Source organism: Melitaea cinxia, chromosome 2 (assembly GCF_905220565.1).
Source record: "Melitaea cinxia chromosome 2, ilMelCinx1.1, whole genome shotgun sequence".
NCBI lineage: Eukaryota > Metazoa > Arthropoda > Insecta > Lepidoptera > Nymphalidae > Melitaea > Melitaea cinxia.
The window spans coordinates 12,326,024-12,349,008 of NC_059395.1; the positions used below are offsets into that span (position 1 = coordinate 12,326,024).

Here is a 22,985-nt window from a genome sequence, read left to right on the forward strand (position 1 = left end):
AATCCTATTTTAATCACTACAGAATTATTTATTTATCATATACTTTATTGTACACCTCAAATATATTACAAACAAAGCAGACATAAAAAGGAAACTTACTATTAAAATTGGGTAGGTGGTGTAGATGTTTAATAAATTTACATACAAATGTCTACATTCTAATACTTATAGAAAATACATAAATAAATAAAAAGGAGAATAAAAATATAATAATATAATTTTAAACGGATGGATGGTCTTAATTGGCCTTGTTGATTATATTTCATTCTTGTTTGATTTATATTTTTTTCTGTGCTGTGTACCATCCCTTATAAGTGAATAAATAAATAATATATATTCTATCATAAACTAATAAAGTATGTAAGCAATGAACGTAAATTGAAGATAACAATTAAGTGAAATGATAAAAACACAAACATAACATATATTATAAACAAAAAGAGAAAAAAAGAAGCACCATATTACGCTAAATCTTCTCCATCTTAAGATAATAATCATTAACGTGTTTTTTGAAAGTCAAGAGTGATTTAGCCTCTCTTATGGATAAGGGTTATTCCGCATACAGAATTATCATAGATGTCTATATAAGAGGCTCCCCACGTTAATCCACGTTGCTCCCAATGTTTAAAGTAATGGACCCCATCGGACAGGTTTTTAATGAAGGATTTTTTTTTATATAATTGAAACATATAGACAATAAGACCCTTTTATGTTGTAAATATTTCGACAATCCTCTAATTATTATTGTAGGCGGTTTCACTGCATCAATAACGTTAAGCCTGAATGTAATAATCAGTTCTACGTAAATACACGTTGTCACGTTGCAATTGATTTTATACAACTAAAAAATTGTTCTCTTAGTCTAGATTATTTGACCATTACCTTTATATTTAATACTAGCAGCGCCCCGCGGTCTCACCCGAGATAATTTGAGGCAGAAACATAATAAAATGTTTTTGTCTGGCGCGAACGTGGAGAGGCCTATCTCCAGCAGTGGACTGCAATATGCTGAACTAACTATATGTATTATTTATTTTACTATATCGTCGGGGATATTGCAAATCCGCGTATCTGCTACAGGTAGGGAGCGCGTATCTGCACTAGATGTAGTTTTACCGGGGAAGGTAAAAACTTAATAAGATTTTTATTTAAACGAATTTTGAGCTCATTTTTACACAGAGAGTAATTATTTATGTGTTCTATCTCTTGTTAGGAAAAGTATTCCTTTAAAGTAAATCATTTAGGCCCTATGTCACTTTCACGGATTTGATTTGACCAACACTAGAACCTAAGAGTAAGTTACGCGGTTTTGAAATGAAACAAAACTAACTAAAAAATCTAATTCCTCTACGTTTTTTGATCTTTGCCCAATAGCCATTTTCCCTTTCCTGTCCAAAGTTTTAGAGAGTCTTGCCTATCAACAGCTAACTTCATTTCTTTCCTCTAATGATATCCTAAATCCTTATCAGTCCGGTTTTCGTAAAGGTTATATACGGCTATGTACTATAGTACGGCTATGGCCCTTGTAAAAATGTGATGATCTTCAAATTTATTCTCACGCTAAACTAACAGATTTACCTACATTAATAACCAATTTAAAAAATGACTTGAAGAACTTATATAGATGGAATAACTCCTACGGATTTAACATTAATCCCACAAAATGTCAAGTCATTATTATCAGTAGTCCTAAACTTGTTGAGTCGTTTATAACAACGCTGTAATCAGTTACAACCGCAATATAAAAAACCTCGGAGTTATCTTCCTTGGGCACCTCAGCTGAGTGAGATGAGCTGTAAACTATTTGCAGCTATCGGATCACTGCGACAACTGCAATAATTCCTCCCTTTGTCTACCAAAATTACTTTAGCACAGTCACTCCTACCAATTCTTGACTATGCTGACACTTGCTATCGTGATCTTAAAGAGGAGCAATTAAGTAAGCTTGAGCGTCTTCACAATTTTTGCATACGGTTCATATTTGGTCTTCGCGAAAATGACCATGTTTCCGAATTTTGCAATCGTCTCAAGTGGCTCCCGATTCGCTTTCGCAGGAATACTCACCTACTCTCGTTACTATATTGTAAACTTTTTCATTCTGATACACCTTTGTACGTTAAGTAGTGTTTCAAGTATCTTTGTAATACGCACGAACGCACCCTTAGATCCGAGTCTACTTTGATGCTCGAAACTCCAGCCCACACTATTTCTTTTTATTCCAACTCTTTTTCAGTTAAAGCTGTTCAACTTTGAAATGCTCTACTTCCTCCTATAAACCAAGCCCAATCCCTGTCTTGCTTCAAAAAATACCTCAAGGCGCACTATTTCTCTCTGCATAATATCATGTATGAGTATTGCTACACTTGTAATATGTATTTCGTTTATAAGTACAGTATTTTAAAGCGTATATATATATATATATATATATATATATGTAAATATACATACGCTTCAAAAAATACCTCAAGGCGCTATATACTAACCGACCCGTGCCCACTTCGTTGGGCGTTAATTATTATTTTTGTGAAGCAAATATATAGTAAAGTTTTCATCTCGCTTGCATTTCTCGGACTTGATTTACATATACTATTATTTTTCACTGAAATTCTTGTTCAATAACAATAAAATGTAGCCTATATCACTCCTGAACAGTGTAGCTTTGATCAGTATTTGCGAAGAGTACAAACAACAACCCTACAAACAAACAAAGTTAGAAACTTTACCTCTTTATAATAGTAGTATATATGTGTGTTTGTGTCTCTGTTTGTGTCTGTATATGTATGTATGTATTTATCGTATATATGTATTTGTCTTTTTACTATTGATAATTGATATCGTCTTAGGTGACACTATTCGTCACTTCTCTTTGTACACTTCCCTACCGCATTCACTTGCCGTGTCCTATATAAGGTTAAGGTTGTCTGGTTATTATTATTATTTATTTTTATTCTTATGCTATTATTATTATTTTAACAATAATCATCTTCTTTGTCTGAGATATTTTCTTGTCTAGTTAAATGTTTTCGTGATAAATGTTGTTGATATTTTTCTTCAGTAATATTATTAAATACTAAATAGCAATTCTACTTTATATGAACAACATAGATCACATGCATCTCTTTTCGGTTGAAACAAGGTTATTTACCTTTCAGAACATCTTCAAAAAGTTTTCTGGAAGCCACTCCCTGTCTTTTTTGTTATTTTTCAACATAGATATGGTATATAGTTCACGTTTATATTGTATTATTGGCACTAAATATAATTTCGTACTTTCTTTTCTGCAGTAGTGCGAAGACATTATGGGCATATTCCTTAAGAATGTACAGAGTTTTATAGCAAAAATAAACCACAAACGCGCTTCCGGTATCACTTACGCGGTATCGACGCTTACCGGCCGAAGATACGCGGTATTGTTATTTGGCGATTTCTGGCTTTCTATGGCTCGAAATAAACTCACATCAAAGTGGTGGCAGTAAATCAAGATTTTGTGTTAATTACTCGCGAAAACTTAAATTAGCTATATTTGTCAGATACGCGGTATTAACCAATGCTAGTTACGCGGTTTTGCACTATCCTCGACGATATGTATTTATTTTTTAAATATTTTTACATGTTATATTTATGACTTGGTATAAATGAGTGGTAATAAGTTGTGCTTTAAATATCAATACACGGATATAGGTATGAACTAAACGTGGATTAAAAATATACATTACATAATAACATTGTCATTACTACGCGGCATGTTATTGTTGTATTGTATTTACTACTCATTCTGTATAATATCATAGTATGATTCCGCGGCTGAAACACTACTGCTACTAAGACACTGAATCCTTGTGTCGGAAACATTTTTTTTTATTGTGTGTGTTCTTAAATTAATATAATTTATACTTGTACGAGATTTCCTACGTTTCTTCACTTGCGTTTGATACATATCCCGTTGTTTGGTATAGTATTATTATATTTATTGTCCTATACCTTCCACCTACATTCAAAAATAGGCTATCCAATATTTCTTTTCGGAAGTGTAGCTTCTGTGATTCGATTCAATACAATATTCACTAAACAAAATTGCCATATTGATTGTATTATACTGCTAATATACAGTCATATATTAGTAGATAGGTATAGACGATGCTGTAAACGACAAAGCCAAAGTTCACAAAAGTCGCCCTAATACTACACACGTTAGTGTTTAGTAAGTACGCTAAACAACTACGCTTGTTAAGTTGTTAACCTAATAATTGAAGCTGAATAGTGTACACTTACTTTTTTTTAAATTATTAGACTAATTAAACGATAACATACGATGATCCGTACGTTCTTAAAGTTTTTTTTCTCTCACTCTGCCTCAAAAATGTGATATGCTATCGGTCTCAGATGTTATCGGCTATTGTACGTCTTAAAACCTGACGAACGTCAATATTAGAAAGTATAAATCTATACTAATATTATAAAGAGGTAAAGTTTCTAAATTTGTTTGTTTGTAGAGGGTAATCTTCGCAAACACTGATCCGATTAAAAAATTATTTTACTTAACACAAAGCTACACTATTCAGAAGTGATATAATCTATATTTTATTGTTTTTGAACAAAAAAATCGGTGAAAAATAATAGTATAAATATGTAAATCAAGTCGGAGAAATGCGAGCGAAATGCGAACTTTACTATATATTTGAATCACAAAAATAATAATTAATGGCCAGCGAAGTGGGCACGGGTCGGCTCGTTCATAATATTTGTATATGTACCTATGTAAAAACATTTTGTAATGATTTTTATACAAAGACCTAAGATCTTCCTGCTATTAATTGCGCTTGAAGCAGTCACCATTATATTTCGTCGTCATCAAATGACAGCATAAAGCAGTCACTTGCAACGGTAATTGAAAGTTTTTCCTTTATTACTCAGCCCTTAATGAGTTTATGACACAGTTCTTTCCGAGAATAACATTAGGAACAAAAAAACACGGAGTTTACTATGCCTTACGTTATACACCAATTTACATAGTTTGACTCGATGAAGCGATTTCATATAATAATAATTGAAACATATCAAAAGTTCTGGTGACAATATTAAAATGACTGAATTGGGGAAAAAATAATTGTTTCAACAATTATAACAATATTTTGGTTAATTTTCTTACATTATGGCTAATTTTCTTATAAACCGACTATAAAAAACGGGGAGATTATGTGTGCGTCTTTGTTTATTTCTCGTCGTTCAAAAATTATTCAACACTGTCGTTGCTGTCTTACACCATGCTCATGCATGCTGCGATTGTTGTGCCAACGCGTCGAATATTATATTTATACATAGTCAATTAACCTACTATTAATTATACATTACGTTATTGTGAGTTGTAGTACAATTTTGCATACGTCGGACACTACAATTTCTTTTCTGTCGTTATTTGTAATCTATCAGTAGTGACTTCTTTTATTCAATCCTTCCATCTTTTTTTTCTTTTCTCTATTTCTCTAACGTACCACATTCACACCTAACGACAATCAATGACAGTTCTGATGTATTGGTGATGGTATATATTTTTTTCATTGTTCTGCAACGGCTACTGTAGCCTGTAAACACTTGTAACACCAAGAGCCCCTAGCTTGGAACTCTGACTAATTTACTACAGGAATACAAAATTACTTGAAAGCAATATTACTTAGCTGTAATCTTCTGTAAGGTTGATGTATTTCCACAGTCGGAATGCTTTAAATTTTGAGCAAGATAGATCCTGATGTGCCTAACAGTTACCACCATAGATGTGTCTATATGTGTTTATGCGTTAAAAAAAACAACGAGATATTTATACTCAACTAGCTGTGCCCGCGGCTTCGCCCGCGTTGAAATCAGTGTGACACAAAGTTTTCCCGGCAAACTTCCAGTGAAACTCTTATCGTGATCGGCTTAGCCGTTTCGTAAGCCTTCCTCTTGATGCCCTCTCTCCATTGGTGAAACCACATGAAAATCCGTTCCGCAGATTTTGAGGAAATCGATCACTTTGGACTTTGTTTTATAATACACTAACTGTTGCCCGCGACTATGTCCGCGTAAAGCGTGCGTCGCGTTCAACAAAATGGTTCGTTGAATTCGTCAGAATTATGGTATGAAATAATGTAGTAATAATATAGTATTGTAGTGTAAATATATTTAAAATATACTGCATGCAATTTAGTTTTTAATATGGTTCTACGTAAATATATCATACGTAAATAGATCACGGAATAGCGTAACGCACGCTCCTCCGTGACTCCGTGACGACAGGGGTAAATAAAAAGTATTCTAGTAACGTAAAGGTTAGATATTGTAAAAAGTATTTTTTTTGTGCTACTTATAAGTGTGATCAATATAAATGTTTCTCGAACACATACGGTGCAACGCGGTTATTTTGCTTTAAACCGACCCTGCTGTATATGTTTCATACAAACTATCAACCCCAATTAAACCCCCTTAGCGGTGGAATATCGCAAAATCCGTTTTTAGCGGACGTCTACTAACTATAATCTACCTCCCTGCCAAATTTCATCTTTGTCCATTCTGGATGGATGGACCATCCAGCAGTTTTAGAGTTCTCGTGATGAGTGAGTCAGTGACCTTTCCTTTTTATATATATAGATTACGATGCATTATTTGGACACCTCCTCACCATCTATGGAGCATAGATTTTAAATTTCAAGCCTCTTACTTCAAAAACATAGGACTTTCATACAAACTTCCAACCCCCGTCTTACTTACTTAGGGATCGAATTTCGTAAAATCCTTTCTTAGCGGATGTCTACGCCCTATAAGAAACCTACTTGCCAAATTTCAAGTTTGTAACTGTTACAATTTCGGAGATTTCGTGATAATTCAACCTACCATCCCCCCTTTTAACCCAAAAAAGAAATGGATTTCTAAAGATACATTATTTGGACACCTTCTTACCATCTATAGAGCATACATTTTAAATTTCAAGTCTCTTACTTCAAAAACATAGGACTTTCATACAAACTTCCGACCCCCGTTTTACCCCCTTAGGGGTCGAGTTTTGTAAAACCCGTTCTTAGAGAATGTCTACGCCCTCTAAGGAGCCTATCCGCCAAATTTCAAGTTTGTTGGTGTTATAGTTTCGGAGATTTCGTGATGAGTGAGTAAATCTACCATCCCCCGTTTTAACCCCAAAAGCGAGTTGATTTCTAAAGATTCATTATTTGGACACCTTCTCATCGTCTATAAGATATACATTTTAAATTTCAAGTCTCTTACTTCAAAAACATGGGACTTTCACACAAACTTCAAACCCCCGTTTTACCCCCTTAGGGGTCGAGTTTCGTCAAATCCATTCTTAGCAATAGATTACGCCCTATAAGGAGCCTACCTGCTAAATTTCAAGTTTGTAGCATTATAGTTTCGAAGATTTCGTGATTAGTGAGTCAACGTAACATCCTCCGTTTTAACCCCAAAAGGGAGTTGATTTCTAAAGATACATTATTTGAACACCTTGTTACCATCTATAGAGCATACATTTTAAATTTCAAGTCTCTTACGTCAAGAACATGGGACTCTCATACAAACTTCCAACCCTCATTTTACCCCCTTAGGGGTTGAGTTTCGTAAAATCCGTTCTTAGCGGATGTCTACTTCCTATAAGGAGCCTACCTGCCAAATTTCAAGTTTGTAGGTGTTATAGTTTCGGAGATTTCGTGATGAATGACCTCTCGCGTTTATATATATTATAGATAAGACTATTTATATTCAAAAAAAAACGACACGATCAATTATTTATTTATGTATCATCAAAAATGCCGAAAACTTGCGATCTTTTTAAATTAACGTATATTAAAAGGCAAATATATTCAGAGATACACACATGAATTATTCTTTCTATTTTCTAATATTTATCATAACTTTCTTCGTACAACAGAACTGTCGTTGCTAGTATAAAAATTAACGTAGGTAGCTCAAGTGACGTGTTTAATATCTATGATAATCAAGACTGACTTAAAAAAGAAGGAGGTTCTCAATTCGTTTGGTATTTTTTTATATATATACACCGATTACGCCGATTTTTCTGATTCGATTTACTTTATACTTATTACTACTATTTATTAAAAAACATTTTTATGTAAAATACCTTAGAACATTTTTACTGGGTGGACCGATCGATTTCGATGATTTTTATATTTTTATTTTCGATCGAAAGGCGGTGCTTTTTATGTGGTCCCATTTAAATTTAATCAAGATTTGACCAGTACTTTTTGAGTTATCTCTAATAATGTTTACTTGAATATTTTTCGGCCGTTGTTGTGAAGTCGATTTTTATTTCGTTAACGAGCAAAAATAATTATCTATTTGTCGATATGACTACACATATACATTATCACAGTCATTATCATAAAGGCTATTTTTTGACTCACTCATCTCAAATAATCAATATATGTAGATTATAGATCTCTTGATTTTAGCTATTCTATGTATAATATGTCATCAAATGAGTCAAAGTTTAACAAAATTTCTATTATTACTTCACCACTCATGGTTCTCAATCATATTTTGATTAATACGACTATTTATTTGTTATACATTTATTTTAACACTTTATTGAACAACTTAAAATAAAACAGAACAACTGCCGGCCTTATTGGCTATAATGATGTGCCATGCTTGTATCGTATGTGTAGCTTGCTTCCTATTTTTGTTTCCTTTTTTTTTATAAATCTGTATAAAAAATATATAATAGGTTAAAATATTAAAATAAAAGAAATAATAATAATATTCTTTTTTGTACGCCACAGGATAAATTAACAATTAACTACGCAATAAAAGAGGTACAAAAGCGGTCTTATTGTTAAATGAGTAATTTCTTCGCGACCACCTTTTGGGCACAGGACACGAGAAAGTAGAAGCTGTTAAGAAGTGTACAAAGAGAAATTAAAAACAAAATAATATAATATATTAAACATAGGATATATACTAACTATTATACATAAATATATACATATAAAATACCTACACATTGATACATATATACAGTACATGCATACACATAGTTACATATAATATATATATACTAGCTGACTCGGCAAACGTTGTCTTGCCGCTAAACGGTATTTAAAAATAGGGGTTGGTGGTAGAAGGGTGAAAATTTAGGGTTGTATGTATTTTTCAACGCCAAATCATACTAAAATAAAAAATAAATAATTTATCTAAAAATTAAAAAAATTAAGGGGTGGATTACTCTTAACAATTAGGGGGGTAAAAACAGATGTTGTTCGATTCAGACCTACCTGATGCACACAAAATTTCATGAGAATCGGTCAAGCCGTATATAATGTTATTAGAAAAGGATCAGGTACAACTCTCAGTTTGACGCAAATCAATGGTTTTTAGTCTTTAACAGATAAGTTAAATTATTTTATTGCTCTCTACTACAGATTACCATTATATTATAAGATAAATATCGAGTCTTTGGAATACCATTTATCAGTAGTCAAAAGTATTTTATTAAATAATCTTAAACATAAATCAGTTACACAATCTACAAACCAATAACACTTTTAAAATAACTAGTGGTCGCCTAGTGGTCGAAATTCGACCACAATTAAAAATCTGGGGGCACGGTAGTGCCCCGCCAAGACGAACCAAAAAAAAAAAAAAAACGAAAAGCACTACCTATCTTTTCTCGAAGTGCTTCGTCGTTTTTTTGAACCCTCATAACTTGGGTTTGGATTATACCAGATAAACAAAATTCTCAGGATATGATGTCAATAGTGGACTTATTAATCATATAAAGTTTCAATTGCATAGCTCTTATACTTTAGATTTTATTGGTATCTAAAAAACCCCGATTTATATTTAAGAAAATCAAAAAATTATGAAAATAAAGAACCTCTTTTAAAATTGTTTAATATGACTACAGAGTTTGACAATCAATAAAAGAGTTATAATATGCGTGTGTGTCAAATACATGGTTAGTGTGTGTAATGTTTTTTTTTATTGATTTTATATATTTTTATACATAATTTTAAAAAAATATTAGCATTCTGCACTCCTCTATATATACTAAAAGTGTGCGAAATTACATACTCCTCCGTCCGCGCAATTTTCGTAAAAACGGGTACAAAGTTTTTGCTTCACGTATTAATATATAGATGATCGACTAGTTTTTAATTACTTACAAAAAATAAATAAAACAGTTAAAACGAGATCAATTATACATAACTTAAGAATCAGTTTGACAGCCCTTTCCCCCCATTAAGGATATGTGAAGTATTTCAAACCCGGATCGGGATCCTTACGTAATGAATAATTGACCCCTTAATAAAATTCTTAAAGCAAGCTAGTGATTGAGCTTCTCTTAATGGAAGTGGAAGAGAGTTCCACAAGCGATCAGCTTTTACAGTACAGGAATCGAAGTAAAAGGAAGTTTTGTGGAAAGGTGTTTTTAAAAGTAAATATGAATCTGCTCTAAGGGAACACTCGTGGGAATAAAAAAAAGGTGAATCGCTTTTAACGTGTTAGGGTTAAAAAATACATAGTAAAGAAGTAAAGCATATGAGTACTTCTGCGAAAACGAATCGGGAGCCACTTGAGTTTTTACGGGAGACATGGTCATATTTGTCAAGTAAAGGATTGTTTAAAGAAGTGTGTGTTAAAGTCGTCGAAGTAAACCAATGGCTGCATACATGTTCCGGCTGAGTTCAGTTAACTAAGGTGACCAAGAGAGATACTGATCAAATAGAATTTTCACATTGTCACTAAAGTTTACTTTGGCATTGTTGAAAAGTACAGGTGTAACTAGTGACCAATCTATACAATTGACCGGTTTTGGACTACCCACAGTAGTTACTTGAGACTGAAGGATCGAGTTTTAAACTGTATGAGCTACTCCATTTAAAAATATTTTTCAAGTCTTCATTCAGTAGATATATACTTGTGTGTATGTAGATCAACTACCTTAGAATAGGTATATATTCGGAGATCGTCTGCATACAGGTAGTAGAGAGAAAACAAGTTTTTACCAATTCAAAATGTGTTGTCCATTGATAAACAAAGAAAATAGGAAAGGAGACAACACGGCACCTTGTGGTACGCCAGCAATTACGTCAGCCCAATCTGAGAAAGTATCTTGAAATTGAAAACGCTGCCGATGGCCATACAAGTAACTGTAAAACCAGTTAATTACCGATGGACATATGTTAAAGGAACCTAACACAGACAGCAAAATATCGATATCCACACTAGTAAAGGCATTACTAAGATCTAGAAATTACTAAGATCTAGGATTGGGTTTTTTCAGCGCTTCCTCTTTACCTTAATATTTCGTGCCCCTGCGTGGCTCATACTTAATTATATTTTGTATTTGTTTTATGTACCTACAATGTAAATTATGGTTGTGAAATAAATAAATATATATTAACGTCTGCTTTCTAATTTGATTTTTTACGACTTAATTAAGATATGCTGCGGTTTTTAGGTCATTTATGTAAAATTTTGCTGATTTTTAATTGATTTACCCTTGTTCCAGTGTTTGAAATGCTCGTTTGCGCGCGTCAGTGTGCACGAAGAAAATCTCTCATCCTGACCTTTGGAGAATTTTGCGTATTTGCTGCTGAACTTCGTCGGTGTTCAAGACAAACCAGACAGTAAGTTTGTGTACATTTTTCATATCTTTCTTGAACGAGGTAAATTTTATATCCATTATACCCGTATTTAATACTATGAAAAGTCGCAAGATATATATATATATGACTTCATCTTATTAATAGGTGACAACGTATACGAGTATATGAACGTAATTCTATAAATAAAAAAATAAAATACATATAGCTATTTCCTTGCATTTATAAGATCTGCTTTTTATTACGAGTAGTTTAGCTTATGTTTTTAAAAAACGAGTAGCTGGGTTATTATTTGACTATATGTTGAATTTTAATAAATAACTCAATAAAATTATAATTTAAAATGTATAATCTTATAATTACAGCTTGTAGAACAACAAAATAATGACGCTATTTAACCGACTTTTAAAAAAGGAGGAGGTTTCAATTCGACTATTTTCTATGTCTAGCTCTGAACTTTTACTGTGTTCATCGATTTCGATGATTTTTTTTCTATTTTATCGAAAGGTCTCATTTAAAAGGTCTCATTTATCGATTGGTCTCATTTAAATTTAATCGAGATCTGACAAGTACTTTTCGAGTTATATGTTAATGCGTATTTACTTGACAATGTTTTCGTCAACCTACGTTGTTATTATACCACATCCCTGGTATACCGATTTTGATGACTCTAGTTTTAATCGAAAGCTGATGCTTGTCATGTGGTTTCATTGCTTATCGATGTTTTATTCTCAATTACTTGTCGATGTAATTGTAGTAGGTTTTTTTTTTCGTTTGCGAGCAAACAATAATATTTTTCGTTTGCACAGAAACAACTATCCTACTAGGTAGTTATGCTTCCGGCTTATGTCATTTTTTGTAAACGATAGTCACAACAGAATAGCATATTTTAATTATATACTTTTAATAATTATTTAAACTTAATAAAAAACTGTGCAATATCAATCAATCTATATTCGTATTACATAAAGGAAAGGTATTTAAGCGCGAGAAAACGGGGTTACCAAAATTAAAAAGTAAGCGGAATCACCAAATTTACTTTTTTATTTAAAAGCCACATCAATATCTCTGCTCTTGTGCAGAAGCTTAATAAAAGCAAGCAAACAAAAGCAAGACGTCCATGTCGCAACATTCTACGACCTTAGGATGAATAGATTAGATCATTATATAAATATAAACTGCTACTCGCATTCGGCTTTTAATGGCCGCCTTATACAAAGGTATTACGGACGTTTTAATAGTGTGCGCAGAGTTTTGGCAGTAAAGCAAATTCTAGGCAAGCTGGATCGCACATAATGGGCCGAATGTTACAAAATCCTACACGAATATAAATAATAACTAAGTATAATGGCGTAATTAGTGCCCGCTTCAAGTGCAACATGAATCAGTTTAATTCTGTCGATGACGTCCACAATGGGCCGCCGTGTACGACGCTTGCACGGTCTTGAACCGCCGAGCTACAGCAGGACTGCCGCACCGTCGCCACCGCAAATGCGTGCGTTGACCCTTGTAATATATGTAGCATAAAATGTTGGTCATGCACTGAATCACGCTGACAACATGCATACAATACTATATAGCTGTAGAACTTGAACCGCTTTCCATCGTGACCTCAGACCTCGCTATTTAAAATACATATTGATCTAGTTTTATGTCTAAATATCTCTTTTATTAACAGAACATCGGACAAACCCGAGTCACCCGTATGGAGCTTAGAAAAGGAACTACGGGAAAAGGAAGCCATATGTAAACATGTTAACGGTAACTACTCTGTTTAACTTGTGATTATTTAAGGTTTTAAATTAACATTTTTTTTTTTCATTTTGCGGAGTTCGATATTATTCAGTATCGTGATTATTTGCTTATGAATACAATCAAACTGTAATATATTTTTAACCCACCTGAGTACAACAACCTGTTAGGCAGAGGACTATTAGAGGACTAACAAACCGATGTGCGTATGTAAATCGCGAAACTTCCGCTGCTGTGTTGACCTGTTCCTTATTGCGTAGCATACGTTTATTTTGTCTTGCGGAAGGTCGACGTGAGACAGCGTTGTCCCGCTAAAGCTAAACAAATCGTAAAGCGAAATGACTAACTTTCCGCACGGTACCAATCCAGAAATACTTCAGAGCGACTTCCCTTGCGGTGCTTAAACATAAGTTCAGTGCCGCTGCGCCTACGCGCCATCTGTCACGGATAGGGATTTTATTCATTCTTTACATATTTATAGCATAACAATAGCTCAATAAAGCTTATGATCTTATTTGTTTCTAAAAATATTCTGTCTTAAAGCCTAAAAACTAATTTGTTTTCGAATACATAATAACGTTGTAGGTAATTGTTGATATCGTATTTTATTTTTTATCGATTAGAGCAAAACTTATTTATTATATCATACTTATTACTACATCATACCTATTTTTATAATAACTAATTGTAATTTCACCAAAAAGAATTAAACTTAATTCTAAAGAATTAAACTAATTGTAAACAATAGGGCAATACATGCTTATTGCTTACTTTAAATGGCCATCTGGAAATTTTTCTCGTTCACCTTAATCGATAACGACTTGCGTTTATGTCTTTTAGTCTATAACATAGCTTCAAATGTATAAATCATAAAAACAAAATACTAGAGAGACAACTTACTTAATAATTGCTCAAATAACAAATATTGTAATAACTTTTCATTGGTAAAGTAAGCAAAAACTGCGTTGATCCATCAGCGAGAATATATGGATATTAAACGAATAATTACTAGTTTAAATCCAGGCTAACACGGAATTTTCAAAAGCTTCTGTTTAAAAATTCAACTGTACATCTGTCTTTTTAAACATTGGTTGAGCTCAATATTAATTGTCATAAGGAATTAAGTACGTAAATGCCCTAGCATTATTTAATACAAAACTTCCAACGTTTTATTGTTTAAAATTAAACGGGACACAAATGACGCACGTATACGTACTAAACATATCGCAGGACCAGGATTTACAAAATTCAGTAATGACCATTCGGTGAATAAATCTTATAGATATAAATTTTTTTTAAATTTTTTATTTTGTAATTCTCGTGTCACAATGTTAGGGGGGGGGGGGGGGGGGTAATAACATAGGTACATGAAAAAAGAACGTTTGCGGGGTCGGCTTAAAATCTTATAAAATTCACACACGGTCGTCTGTTACTAAGGTAACTTAATGCTTGTGTTATACAAATATATATGGAAGCATATACAAATATGTAAATAAAAATATTACACCCAAACTCAAGCGGAAAAATCTCAGATATGACATATTAATAAAATAAAAAACTTTGTATTTATAATAAGCCTAGTTTCGTTGTTTATTATTGTAAATGAACAATATCGCTATAGTCGCGAAACTTAAACTATAAGACGATCAGTGGATTTGCGTCATCTCGTGGCTCATCTTCGTTTATAATGATGGCTTCATTTAACTCATCGAGAACCATAAAAAATATTATGTTCTATTATCATATTGTTTTGTTTGACGTTGTACAGTAAATTGCGATTATACATATAAACAACGTAACATGATTCCATGATTGAGATAAATTGAATCAAATCTAAAAATTATACAAGTATCTAGATATATAATAAAGTTTTTGACGATGTAGTGCAAAAGTATCATTATGAGTTATTTAGAGATATTTACTTCTGCAATAATAATAAAACGCAGGTTTTCTGCAATTGGTTTTATTGCTTCTTTTCGTATTTTTAAATTGACGTGTTTTAATGTTAAAAAAGTTCAAAATAATCATTATTATATTTATTTACGTATTATTTTATATAAAAAAAATGCTCTGCATAGTTATACATTATTTATGTAATAGAATAATTAGGATATAATTGAGCACAAAGTCTAAACATTAACTAAATTTCGCAACGCTTTAAATGTCAAGCTAATAATGCGTATGAGTGCGAGATGGTTTTCCTAAAACTGGACAGATGTATGACTCAATAAAAAATATCATTAAGTTCAGTTTCCGCATTCCCATATATTCACCATCATTACACGGAATCATTCGAACCGACTTATGATAAAATCGATGATTAATCTCGTAAAATAATTATACATTTTGATGATTTTACCTTCATGTTCAGTTCTCACATAGAAATTTCTAAATATATTTACAGATTTGTTTTAACTGTTAATAAGTTTTTAGGTATTTGATAAAAAAAATCAGTAAACACCATAAAATATAAAATTTGTAAATATTTGTTTAGTGCGGTAAAAACACGTAGTAAGGATGCAGTCAAGCTTGAAATACGATGACATATTGACATATATATATGTATATGTTTTATTTACATAACTTATATCGCTTCCTTGTTGTAAATGTGACAATTTAAAAATAATTCTTATAAAAGTCTTTCCGGTATTTTTAGCAGGTACGCGAAATAGGAAGTAAAGAATATATTTTTCTGCTTTATTTATTTATTGTTTTATGAATTGGATATTGTATTATTTAAAATGTTAGTTCTTTTAACATTAGTTTAAGATACTTCGTTCTGATATTTAGTAGTGGTTGAGGAGCATGAAATTGTTTTTTTTTTTTTTAATAAGTTCTTTATAATATAGGATCAACAAAGGTTTTAGTTCCGCATGATACTGCATCTTAAACGTCTACGAAGTCAAATAAACGCCGGGCGTGGCCTTCCCGGCTCTTCCGCATCAACTATAAACAGATTGCGGAAATAATACGTGCCCACCAGATCGACTAATTCTAATATTTTCAAAATAAATTCTTTCAAATAAAAATTACGAGGTTACAGTTCATAACAAAAAAAAAAAAAAAAATCAAATCTATAAAACCTGCCAATAAATATTTTTTGCGCGAAATTGCTATTCTATATTAAAATAATTGAGATTTTCTTAAAATTCAATAAAAATAAAAATGCGAATATTTATGATTAATATAAGGTACATCCATAAAAATACTTATTACGTTTTTATAAAAAAAAATATAAAATTCTAAAATAATATGAATACATACGTTACCCCCCTCCACTCGTCGCTCAGATTTTAGAAATATATGAATAAAGTATGTAATTATATAATCATAAATAGCTCTACTATCTCAAAAAAAAATATTCTTCTATATAATATATATTTTTATTACGTCACGTTCATGTAATCGTCAAAAATCTGATTGTAATCTTACAATAAGATCTTTCTTGAATACTAATAACATTTTTGTTAGGTGACTGTAACCTTTTTTATACCTGTGTCGACTTCTTGACAGGATTAAGATTATTATCTTTGTACATCAATATTCACTGTCATGTTCCTATATCATGGATAATAATATAATGAACACTCGGAAGTAGAGATCGCTGGAACGAATTAATTTGCACGGTGATAATTAATCGTAAACTAATCAATAATACGATAATTACTCTATGGAATGGATCATCGTAACGATAATTATGTTGTCTTTATAGTGCTGTAGAAATAACGGAATATTTAAAATGCGGAATTGGCTAGTAGTCGGACGTAGAGTTGGCCGCCGCGACGCCAGTCGGCCGCCGACCGTACGCCTGGACAGCGCGCGACGGCGCGAGTGTCAAGAAACAACCGCAGCCATGCCGCCTACCACCATGATAGTGCCATGTGTGTTTCCTACTTACGTAAAATCTATTATTAGTCTAAAAAAAAAAACCAAATAAATCCACATTTACGGAATTCGCAAGATGTAAAAGTATAGTTATCTTATACGAAGTGAACCAATACTAATATTTGTATCGGCCCCATTGAGTGACGTAAATACGTTTACTACAAAGTTTCGTTAAAGCATTTTCTCAACATATGTGCGGACGGGAAGGGATGTTCAGTGCGTTTATTGACTACGCGTAGTGTTTACGTTTTCGTCACTGGCATTGAATGTTGATCCCGAATTGGATTCAGTGTTGGCCACGTTTTTTGTGCTTCTAAATGTCAACATTATTATCTATTTTGTCGGAATACTTGAATTATAATTTTATGCGAGAAAATAATACTGTATGTGAATGTCGAACGTAACTAAATTACTTTTTCACGAATTAAAGTAATAATAATAATAGAATTATAAATTATTGTTTATTTTTAATATAACTATTGACTACTAATCCGAATAATCAGGAAGTGTTGGTTTATGTAGTTTAAAAATTCATTAACCGGTTTTCAACCCACGCTTTTCCATCAATCAATACCCATGGGCGCCAAGTTGAACGGACCGCTCACCTGTGTGGAACACTTTCTAAATAAAGGTGTATCTTCACATTAGTCAGTAATATTTATAGCTATCTCTATCGTACTCAGGTAAATAATTATGCTTCGTATCTCCCTGCATTTATTATACTTTAATATTTTTAATATTTTATAAGTAATAAAATTATTTATGAACAAAATCTCTTAGCGATTGTCACTTAACATCGATTTTAAAAGCTTTCGTAATAACTAATCCAGCATCATTGCGTGTCCGCAGTACAATTGTTGACAATTAGCCGTAGTTCTTTGGCGTGCTTCAATAATTCGTCCGAGAAGAGGGTCAGCTCGCACATTACACCGTCACTTTGCATGAATGTCAGTGTGGATTATCTTGAATTAAAAATAAGTGTCGCACGTGAGATTCAGCTGTCGGCTTGTTGCTGTATTCTTTTATGTTACGACTATAAATGGTGTTATTCACAGTATTGACGTTGCCACTACGTTAGACACGATAGTTTGTTCGATCTGAGAGCGTGGGCTTCTTTCTACTTGAACACGTAATAATATCTATTCTGTATATAGAATCAGTTGCTCGTTACCACCTACATGTAATACTTAACGGAGGAGTGATATTTAATTTATTAATTTATAAGTTTTTCCAACTAATTACGTAAATGTAAAACGAGTAAACATTTAGTAAAAGGTTGTTTATGTTGTGGGGTTTAACATTAAATCTGTTTATAATAAAATTACTTTTATTGTGAATTAAAAAAAAATGTAGTATAATAGTTTATGTATCATATATTTGGATATCTGGAAGCAATGTCTAACACACACAGCACAGCAGAAAATTTCGTGCCCAAAGTATGGAGTAGCCCGACTGGGGTAGATTTCGACCTTACAGAAGATCACAGCTAAATAATACTGCTTTCAAGCAGTGTTGTGTTCCTGTTATATTGTTTATAAATTTAATTCTTTAAAAATTTAAAATAACAATTAATTCATCATCATCATCATCATCATCATCATTACAGTCTATATAGTCCACTGCTGAACAGAGGCCTCCACAAGTTTACGCCAAAAATAACGTGAACTCATGTGTTTTGCCCATAGTCACCACGCTGGACAATTAATCATTATTTTTAAATAACACAAAATAAAGACTTTGTTTAGAAATGATGATGTCATTGTAAATGTAGCTGACCTCACTTTACCCGACCAAAGAATCAGGTCTGCAAAAGGAGATGTTTATAAAAAGTTGACAAACTTCGGATAAGGCCGTTTTGTGTTATTTTAAAAGAATATGAAAAATGACGGCGCTCTTTTCGTAAAACAAATATGTATACTATATTTTTCCGTGTATTGTATATTATATTATATAGTCAAATTTTAATTTACATTTCTTTAACGCCTTACTCATTGTTAGTACTTATAAAATAAACTTTCATTCCAATTAAGGTTTTCTTAATGAGTTTAATCTGTTTGACTTAATAAACGTTACATTTTTTAATAAAGTACCGTTGCACAGGCAGCGAGGCGTCGCCACCTCCTTGTGAGGTGTTCCTGGGAGGGTCCTGCAACCCGACCACGTGGAGATCGGATATCGCTATTCCTATGCTTAAGAAGATGGGCATCACATATTTCAACCCCGTAAGTACGCCTCGACTATCTACTGAAATAATTCTCGAGCCATTCCCGAGTTCTGCGCTTAGCAACATTCATTTTTATTTATATAATGATCTAAATAAAATATATTATATATAAATAAGATATATTATATATATAAATAAAAATATTTTGTTCTTCTTTGATGCTAAAAATAAAAATTAATGTTTCGACACATTAATTAAATCTAGATACACCAAAGACATATTTTGACAAACTATTATATTTGAAATTTTAACTATATATTTGTCATTTAATTGTTTCGATAATATTACAGTATAATTATCTAAAAGCTTGGCTACATTTCTACACTTACTCTATGTTGTGATTATTGTTCATAAATTTGCATATTTATAAAAATGGACCACATTCCGTGACTGGTTTCCATAAGTTTTATTAAGTTTGTTTTTTAAAGAACTTAAATTACAATTATTAAATAAAAACTACAAACTAAAAGTCAAAATATATTTTATGATACCTGCCTACCTATTGCCTGATACGCAAAACCTGACACTGAGAAAGCGCATAAATTAAAATAATTCTGCTGACCTTTAATGAGAGTACTAGACTTTCTGAGTATATTTGAATTTTCGTTTCAAAAGAATCAGTGCATTATTATTATTAGCTGAAATGTAATTGTAATTGTCTATAAAGTCGTTATAAAATGTGATCTTCTCGTTTTTTGTTTAAGGCTCAAACTACAATGAATATACTATAAACGTACTTAAACGTAGGTTAAAGACATCTGTGATCTATTGCTTGAAAAACCATCTTAATTCTAAATGCTGTAAGAAATATATTTATTAGGTATATATTTATTACAGCAAAAAGCTGTCAGTGTCGGATCATCGTAGCAACTCTAGACAGTTTTAGAACTGCTGAACGGAATTAACTTTACTATGGTAAAAAAAAAAAACTCAATCCGATAATGAAACAAATATAAATTACGAGTATGTAGTAGTTGTAGTACAAATGGCGCGGGCAACTAAGAGTCCGTGGATGTTTTTAATATAATTAAAAAAAAAGGTTCAACTGTCGCATGTGTCTTACATTTTTTTAATACATTATATATTGTTTAATATGAGTAAAATTCTATTTATATTTTCCTTTAAGTTAAAGTTTTATTTAAGTTTTTTTTTTTTAATATTATAAAACTGGTCAATTGATTAAATGAAACTTAAGTTTTTCTTAAGCGGAAATCAATATCTGATTCAAATTAAATATTGCTTATTTCAGTGAAGGTGTTGGTTGAAGCTTACCTGTTAATTAAATTTACAAATTTGTTTGAAACGATTCGGCGACGATTGTTCGATGTCGATGTACCAATCGTTTATCATCTCAACCAAATGTTAAATTACTTATTTTTATATTCGCTTAAATAAACATATAATATTGATGTTTTCAACATAAACTTAGAATATTTTCGTATTTATGTGATTAACATTATAGTGACAAGTCGTGAGCATAATTTTATCATAAATTGTCTAATTAATTATTTGAAGTTTGTAATGATTTCAGTTATGGTAAGGTAATGTCTTCTAACAAAAGCCTTATTACTTACAATTTTCTAGATATCTCGAAAACAATGTCAAAAGCGATAATGCGTGTAGTTTGACCGTTTAAAACTTATGAACGTGATCTCATTGAGTAAAACTGACAATCACACGACACGTTTCTTTAAAATATTTCAATTATTAGAGATAAAAAGTTTTTGATGTTCAACATTCGTTTTACGTTGTACTCGTAATTGTCTCTAAAAAAAGATACACAACGTAATACGTGTAGAAACGTGTTTGTTCGAATCCTTGTTTCCGTTTAAAATCGTAATTACTACCACGTCTGTCCTAATTCACAAAAAATCTTAACGGATATCTTCTAAAAAAACGGACAGAAACGGGTCATAGGTATTGGAGTGTCAATACATTGAACATTAATAATAATATTCTGTATTATATTATGATAGTTTTTTATTATTTTTATTTTCGTATGATATTTAAAGCTCTTATTTTGTCACATATCTGTAATATTTTTTTTTTCTATTTAATTTAGTTCTAATTTCTATTAATATAAAATATGTTTGTTAAAAAAAAAGTTTAAAGTTTGAAAGGATGGCTTCACGGAATGACAGCGTTATATTCTAACCGATGCAGCACAAGCTGACTGACTGTTTTTATTTAAGTCGCTAATTGTTCTGTTAAATTTTTTCTAATACTTTAACCTAAATAAACTATTTTTTTCTTTGCTACTTTATAATAGTGTCGGTTATGTGTAACATAAATTAAACGGGTCGATGAAATTTCACTAGTCCGCTTTTACGATTTAGCAAGTAGACGACTGGTCGACGGAGTTAATGGAAGTAGAGCACCGCGCGAAGGCCGAGGCGCGGGCGCTGCTGTTCGTGCTGGACAGCGAGACGCGCGCCGTCGCCGCCAGCGTGGAGGCCGCGCACCTGGCCGCCGCGCCGCGCGACCTGCTGCTCGTGCTGCGCCCCTACTCGCGCCACCAGACCATCGGCCGCGAGACCATTTCTGACCAGTTAGTGCGACATATAACCTTATATAATATATATATATATATATACACAAGCGCACGGCTCACCTGATGGTAAGCGATTACCGTAGCTTATAGACGCCTGCAACCCCAGAAGCATCGCAAGCGCGTTGCCGACCCAATCCCCAATTCCCCCAGGAGCTCTGGTCACCTTACTCACCAACAGGAACAGAATACTGTTTGAAAACAGTATTATTTAGCTGTGATCTTCTGTAAGGTCGAGGTACTTCCCCAGTCGGGCTGCTCCATATTTTGAGAGGAATTCCTGCTGTGCCCTACCTCAGTTTGACATAGTTTTGTAGCGGCTCCATTTGCTGTTTAGACAACTGATAATCTCGAAATATATAAATAAATGAGGGATAGGGCACAGCAGGAAATATCCTGCTCAAAATCTAGATCAGCTCGACTGGGGAAGTACCTCGGACCTTACAGAAGATCACTGCAAAATAATACAGCTCTCAAGCAGTGTTGTGTTCCTGTGGTGAGTAAGGTCACCAGAGCTACTGGGGGTATTGGGCGTAGGGTTGGCAACACGATGTTTGAGATATTTCTGGTGTTGTAGGCGCCTTGAATATCCTGCAGCATTCAGTGTTTAATTTGTCATTGTTTTTTTTTAAAATTTTATTTATATATTCCATGTAAAACTTTGTCATTTTTAAATATCCCCTTTATACTCTGTACATTAAATCATTAACTTTAATTAAACATTTAAATAAACATATTTTATTATAAATAAAATTAGCTGTTAGTTCAGCAAGAAGTGCGGAGAAAAAGTCTTGCTACGCTTTTTTCGATCTCGCTCAGTTCGTGTACCGCGTGATAAGGAAATTCCTACCAATAATAAATAAATAAATAAGTCTTGAAACTGTAGACAGATAGCATGCAATAAACGTTAAGTAAGATTATATGCCACGATGCTCTGTCATAAATTAATCAAAATTTATTAAATTAA

The 22,985-nt window shown here is 32.5% G+C and overlaps 1 protein-coding gene across 1 annotated transcript in view; it reads left to right on the top strand.

Annotated features, from left to right (window-relative positions):
• Nucleotides 1–22,985, top strand: part of LOC123665094 — a 51,890-nt gene that overhangs the window by 19,225 nt on the left and 9,680 nt on the right. The window contains exons 3-6 of the mRNA XM_045599444.1: nt 11,516–11,633; nt 13,288–13,370; nt 19,347–19,468; nt 21,807–22,018. Of these exons, the coding sequence (XP_045455400.1) occupies nt 11,516–11,633; nt 13,288–13,370; nt 19,347–19,468; nt 21,807–22,018 (535 nt within the window). The remainder of the gene's footprint in view (nt 1–11,515; nt 11,634–13,287; nt 13,371–19,346; nt 19,469–21,806; nt 22,019–22,985) is intronic.